The sequence below is a fragment of the Anas platyrhynchos genome, chromosome 16 (assembly GCF_047663525.1).
Source record: "Anas platyrhynchos isolate ZD024472 breed Pekin duck chromosome 16, IASCAAS_PekinDuck_T2T, whole genome shotgun sequence".
In the NCBI taxonomy this organism is placed as follows: domain Eukaryota; kingdom Metazoa; phylum Chordata; class Aves; order Anseriformes; family Anatidae; genus Anas; species Anas platyrhynchos.
The window spans coordinates 5,312,305-5,319,107 of NC_092602.1; the positions used below are offsets into that span (position 1 = coordinate 5,312,305).

The window sequence follows — 6,803 nt, forward strand, 5'->3', positions numbered from 1 at the left end:
TAAGTGTAGAACAAAGAACTAAGAACCCTTTCAGGCTGCAAATTATTTCACACACCATGTACAGGCAAGTCCAGGGAGCAGCAGCAGTCAATATTTGGGCTCTGGGAATAAACTCCCAAATCTCAGGCAGATACATTCTCATGTATGCTCATATATTCTCAGGCAGGGTCTTCTCCCTACCCCACAGCTGCGAATGTGTGTTGTGTGCACATAAAATCACTACAAAAATATAGAGCAGGAATAGAAAGAGATTTTTGTCCATACTTAATGAAAAAAATAGAAAAGTCCATTAAAAAAACACGCAAGAACTTACATACTGCCTCTCCAAAGCATCAAAACAACCTTGAATCCTGCCGGGGAAAAATATTTTAGTACTAACCAGCAATGTTTATCACGTAATCTGTAAACATACACTCATCAAATACAGTTTAAAGTGCGTATATTCTGGAATTAAAACAACACAGCTAGTAACGTTTTGGTCTCGTAAAGTCCTTTCCAGGTCAATCATCAGAAAGGCCACATCATCCTCTGCATTTTTTCATTGTTTATATAATCTAGGGCCGGTCAGCCTAGAGCCCACTTCAGTCCTGACAGTGACAAGGACCTGAAGCCTGGCTCGAAGTGGCTCTCAGCTCAGTGCTGTTTTGGCTCCCCGAGACTGCGCTCCAGCAGCTCTTTTCCCAATGGCTGCATACAGAGTTTGGCTGAAACTTCGCTCTGAACACAGCCTGACATGTCTGGTCTTGTAAATTTTTGCTATCTGATGCATAGTTTACAGCTAAGGACTTTCTCAAAGCAGTAAATATTACTTGAGGTAGCAATGGTCCTTGAGTCTTTGCAGCTGCCTATCTCCTTAGCAAATCAAAGTCAGACTCTCTGCTTGCTGAGAACATGCTAATTCTGAAAGGCATCCTAAATAGCACACAAGACAGCCATAAGGTACTTAGACACACAATATCCAGGGAGATAAAATATAGGACATATTTAAAAGAATCTGCAAGAATCACTATAAAAGTGAAACTGGAAAATATTCAAACAAACAAACAAACAATACCAGAATCAATCTTGTGATTTTCTTTACTCTCTCTGCCTACCTATGCTGCCTGTATGCTCTGGGGCCTGACCATGACCTCACTGAAGTTAACACTTCAAGAGACCTTGAACTCACATGATCTGCTAGCTAATTCTGTCTTGCTTACACACAGGGCCAAGCACACGCTGCGGCAGTGGGAGTTGCACTGGCATATCCAATCGCACTACTGGGCACAGTATTTTCAAACACAGGAAGAAGAAGAATGTGAGGGGCAGATGTCTTGCTATTCAGCACAATCTTGTCTTAGTTTCGCTGTTACTCACTTACCACTTGACTATCTGAAATGATCCCAGACAGCTTTTATCTTCTCGGAGAATTTTTAGACAGAGGTCTGCAAAACCAGATTTAGCACATAGTTACCATCCTTATCACAGCTATTGGGCAAACACTGAAACCAAAGCAGTCATCCTCCCTTTTTTGGATAAAACACTATCTGGAGGTCCTTCCTGAGCGGAAATGTTGGTTTTCCACTAAGTCCCAGGTGGGCTGACACAAGCTTATTGCTGCATTTTCAAATGTCAAAGATTTTCCTCAGATGATCTGGACTCCGCCAGAAAAAAGTGCTAGTTATGGCTTAATTTCAAAAAACCTACAGCTTCCGTTGCCCACTCCCTCCCTTCTTCATTCCCATCTACTCTGGCATGTCCAAACAATACCTTCACATCTGCATTCACACTGCACCAACATCTGAATGAGATAAATGACTATACATAGAATAAACTGCTTCTGTTAAGTTTTTCCACACAGTTTCTTCTGCCACTTTTTTCAGGCATTACAAATGGCAAGAGGAACCCCATCCTGCAAATGAGGAGGTGAATTAATAACACCTTAGGAGTCAACCAAAGAGCACTTAAAGGCATAAGCAGGCCAGATGTTAACATTTTTGATCAAAAAGGCATTTGAAAGACCTGACATTTGATTAGAAAGACTAGTGGCTTTTCAGGGCTTGGTGATCAAAAGACAATTTGGGATTTCCTGTGCCCTCAACCAAGTCCACATGTGACCATGTTTCAGGGTAACTACCTGCCTAGGTAAAAGCATGGAGATGGATTGGAATACAAAGGAACACTTTAAACCTGCTAACACATCTTGAATGAACAAAAAGAGGATGATGAATCAAAGCATCATGAATTCTTGTGATCCTATGACAAGTCTTACAGTAACGTCCTTCTTCCTTAAAGGTCTGACTGTAGTTAGTTTGCTAGTTCTGACCAAACACATGTGGTTATGTGACCTAGTCAATTTTTACAGAAAAAAATAATATACATATATATATATATATGACAAAAACAATTCTACTTTCTATCTCACAAAGAAAGCTGAAAATTTGAGCTCAAAAATCCACAGGGAAATAACACACATCAATCAGAGCTGATTTTTAAATACTCACTAATTCTTAAGTCAAGCTCCTGACTCTGGGGACTGACTCACAGGGCTGGCAACACCAAGGAAAAATTACAAACCAAAAGAGACATGAACAGGAAAGCTGTGTGTCACTGTAAGCTGTAATAGCTCTACATTGTCTGCTATACTCTATCTGATGCAGAAGCCTTGTCTGCATCAAGACCTGAGAAAGCATGCTAGCTGTATTCCTAATGAACTAAACTCATACATACATGAGCAGCTAGAAGCTAATCTGCAGAGTACATTATTGCTAAAATATAGCAAGTAAGAACAAGAATGCAGCACAAACTGAAAGTGTTACCATCTAAATAGCGAGTTCCATATGAACTCTCTGGGAACAGCCCTCTCAGGTATGTTATACAGGAGACAGAGATGGCCAGAAGTCTTTTCACCAGCACCACAGACTGCTGCTCAGTATCAATTTTGTTGGGGAACAACACTGATTCCTGAAAAAGAAGGGTAATGTTAAAAGTAGAGCTATTTTATATTTAGAAATGACTCTCAACAGGTAGAAAGAAAGGGTAACTTAAAAAGGTAATTTTAACAGTTCCCTGGTCTTCATATTACACAGAGAGGGATTCGTGCCAAACTAAGTGCGATTAAATATTTCAAGGAATGTTATCAATCGATCTGATTTACCCAACCCAGATGCAGACTGCATTGGTCACTACCCTCCTCTATCACAGCTGAACATTCCCACCCCCTCTACTGTACCAATGCAGACACTTAGCAGACAACCACCCCTTAAAAACAAAAGCGTATATAGTTTTCTGCCAGCTCTGCTCTACAGAATTAATAGTGGAGTCAAGCAAGTGCCTGTGCTGGTGTGTTGTTTACTGCAGTACCAAAGTTCAGTGCCTGCCCCAGCTTTTTTTGAGATGTGACAGCAGACCAAGCCTGTCAACACTGTAGGCAGACCTACTTTTCAGAGCAATTTTAACACAGAGATGTAAACATGTCTAAGATTGGAGCTAATGTAAATACTAAGCACTGCATGACTTAAACATGAAAAATCCCAGTGGAAAGTATACTAAATTTAGTTCCTCTATTAGGTCATTGCGTTACTTCCTGCTAATAAAGTCCTGTACACACCTCATGAGCCTTTATTTATTTAGTCAAGTATGTCAAAACCCCATGCTGTATCTTCCTGGACTCATTAAATTGGAAATACCTGCTTTTTAATTAAACTGAACAACATAGCCAGCAGAAAGTGTTCCCAGCTCACAGGGTACAGATATGTCAGGCACCAAAACTGACAGGTAAAATTGCCAGCAGCACCACATTTCAAGGTTTTTACCTTAGAAGACTTCTTTTGTCTAGCGCGTAAAAGCTGACAAGTGGCCATCATGTATTTCAAAGACCTGTCTTCCACTTGCAATCGAAAACCTGAAAAAAAGCAGATGTGAGACACCTGGAAAACACACCATCATTACAACTCCTCATCTTCCTTAAAGTAGGAACTAGATTCTTCAGCCAGATTCGAGTATAAAAACTAATTGCCAGCTAAAGCAAAGCAAACCACAGATACACTATGGCACTGTCTGGAAGTCTGCAGAATGGAAAAACTCTCTACTCACTGGTAAATGATCAATAGTATTTGAAATTCAGGGCCATAAGTGTACTTGATGTCAGCTACTGCCCTTTTAAGTTGCATTTTTCATATTCCAAGCCACAATGTTAATTCCTACAACCATTAAAAAGTGTGAAGGGGGAATGTGAAAGAACTGGAATTCTGCCAATGGTAGCCAATATTTTAGCAAGGGTAAGCAGGAAACACACTAACATCAGTCTTGGCCAGAATAAAGGAATGACTCTTCTGGGACACCTTGAGAAAAAAAAAAAAAAGAGAGAGAAAGAGAGAAGTCCACAATGTTTTAATGAAAGCACGTCTTGTTAAACAAACCTGGATTAAAGAGGAAAATCATTTTTTATTTTTTTTATCTAACAAGAATGGAAAGCTGGTTGATAAAGGAAATAACGTGGACGTTACGTGTTTGGCACTTCAGTGAGGTGCTTCATTTAGCACCGACTGACATCTTGATTAAAAGCTTCCATTAGATGGAATTAGCAAGGCACACATTAACCAGTTTGAAAAATGGCTCGCTGCAAGATCTCAATGTGTATTCGCTAATGGGGAGACGCTAATGAAGAACACCACGAAGAGGTCCCCAGCGGAGCGCTTCCTTGTCCACAGCCAGTCAGTATTTCTATTAACAATTAAAATAATAACATAAACATAGTGGATTGATTTAAATCGTGAACTAACACAGTGAGCAGAGGATTTTTATGGCAGCTGACTGAATCTTGTTCTGTGTTTTATCTTTTCAGCTCTTTTCCATGGAAGCCTCATTTCCATTTGCTGGCAGTCATTAGGACGTTGATTGGAACCTGTCACAGCTTTTGTGCTAAATTTAGCACTTCATTTAGTAATGAAGGCGGATTACTGCTATAAAAGCATATTTCAACAAACACACACCTGCGAAATTTTTAGTATTTACATGTTAAATATTTTAGGATTTTTTTTTTAAATCATGTTTGACTAAGCACTCTTCAAACAGGACTGGAATGCAATTAAAACAGACAAAGGCATTACTCCAACGTCAGGTTATTAGCTAAATAAAGCTGATTTAAGCGAGCCAGAGAGATAAGGAAGTATGTTTCCTACAACACGGTACATTCACAATCGATTTATACACAAAGGAAACATCACCGTGACTGCCTGTATCTGATCTGATTGCTTGGGTACGTGGTGCCCCTGAGGGCACCACAACCACGATCGCAACCCGGCCAAACCTGATTTTTTTTTTTTTTTTTTTTTTTTTTTTTTTTTTTTTTTTTTTTTTTCCCGGAATATGTGAGGAAAAAAGGCTTCCAGAGCCCCAGCGCGCTGCGGGCCGAGGAGAGGGAATGGACCTAGACCAGGACCAGGCGCTGAGGCGCCGGGCCAAGGCCGCCATGGCGCGGAGCCATCTTGAGGCACGGCGGCCTCCTCGCTGCACCGGGCCGGGCCGGGCCGGGCCAGTACCTGCACGGCTCAGCCCCGCTCCTTCAGCCCGGGGGCTGCGGGCTCCGCCTGCCGGCCCGGCCCGGCTCGGCTCGGCTCGGCTCCGGGCGGTGCCGCGGGGCCCCCGGGCCTGCGCGGCGCTGGGGGCGGGCGGAGGGCGGGGGCTCGGCGGCGCCGTGGCGGGCCCGGCTGAGGGGAGAAGTGGGGCTGGGTCCGAAGCGGGCTCGTGGAGGGTCCCGGCGGGGAAGGGGGGCTGCATGGCCTCGGTGTGAGGGATTGGGAGTGTGGAGGAGGCTGCCAGGGTAGTGAGGCTGATGGCAAAGGTGCCTGCTGGCAGCCTGTGGGCAGCTTTTTTCTTCATAGAATCCTGGAGTAATGAATGTTGGAAAAGCTCTGAGATCATCCAATCCAACCATCCACCTACCACCAATATCACCCATCAAACCGTGTCCCCAAGCACCACGTCCAACCTTTCCTTGAACACCCCCGGGGACGGTGACTCCACCACCTCCCTGGGCAACCCATTCCAATGTCTAACTAACTTCCTTCCCCCAGGGCCCGCTGAGTGATTTAATGCCAAATCCATGAGTGCAGACACAGCCAGGTGCCCTTCGGTAGCGTGACTGAGGGAAGAAATAGCAGCACAGTCATCGCAGGGCATTAGGTTTGGCCCAAGCACGCCTGGAGGCCAGCACGAGGTGCTGTCCAAGCAGGTGTCGCCAGCAGCCGTGCCTTCCCCACTGAAGCAGAAGCAGCATTTCTTTACCTCCCAGTTGCACAAACCATTTTCTGCATAGTGAGACAGTTAAATATATGCAAACCCCTGCTGAAGTGAGGGACAGGACTTGTTCATGCTGCAGCACGAACAGGAGCCACGCCACAGGTGTCGTTGACAACCTGACGCAGTCGCAGTGCCAGCATCAAGAAAGCAACGAGGTCCCACCAAACAAGCAGCACCTGAATTTTTGAACTATGACATCCATGTGGCTTTGTGGGACTGGAAAAAAGTGAAAGGTGACTGGTTTTGCTTCACTAACACTCTCTCCAGCTGGTCTAAATTCATGCTGGGGGTGGGACATGTCGCTGGGTTACACCCCATGCTCTAGTCTCCAACATTTATGCTTGTAACAGCACTTTGCTATCATGCAGGTTTAAAATGATGGTACTGCTTTTATTATCACCATATCAGTCAAAATCAGGTGCATGTTTTATATTACTCAAAGACAAAAGACATTCTTAGAACACTCAGGGACTTCCCCAGCGAAAGGGAAACATTTAATATCATCCTGACTCAAATTTATG

General features: G+C 43.6%; 1 protein-coding gene across 9 annotated transcripts in view; it reads right to left on the reverse strand.

Annotated features, from left to right (window-relative positions):
• The window catches only part of HORMAD2 (HORMA domain containing 2), a 28,047-nt gene extending 21,672 nt beyond the window's left edge, over positions 1–6,375 (reverse strand). For 3 of the 9 annotated variants that reach the window (XM_027470131.3, XM_027470130.3, XM_027470132.3), the window contains exons 1-5: positions 5,523–5,877; positions 3,795–3,883; positions 2,799–2,943; positions 1,361–1,424; positions 314–350 (exon numbers count right to left, since the gene is read on the reverse strand). In XM_027470131.3, the coding sequence (XP_027325932.3) occupies positions 314–350; positions 1,361–1,424; positions 2,799–2,943; positions 3,795–3,883; positions 5,523–5,862 (675 nt within the window). In that variant the 5' untranslated portion in view covers positions 5,863–5,877. Of the gene's footprint in view, positions 1–313; positions 351–1,360; positions 1,425–2,798; positions 2,944–3,794; positions 3,884–4,280; positions 4,323–4,763; positions 5,317–5,410; positions 5,450–5,522; positions 5,878–6,322 lie in introns of those variants that run through there. The other 6 variants (XM_072024451.1, XM_072024452.1, XM_072024455.1 and 3 more) reach the window with 6 other exon arrangements.
• Positions 6,376–6,803: the final 428 nt, after the last annotated feature.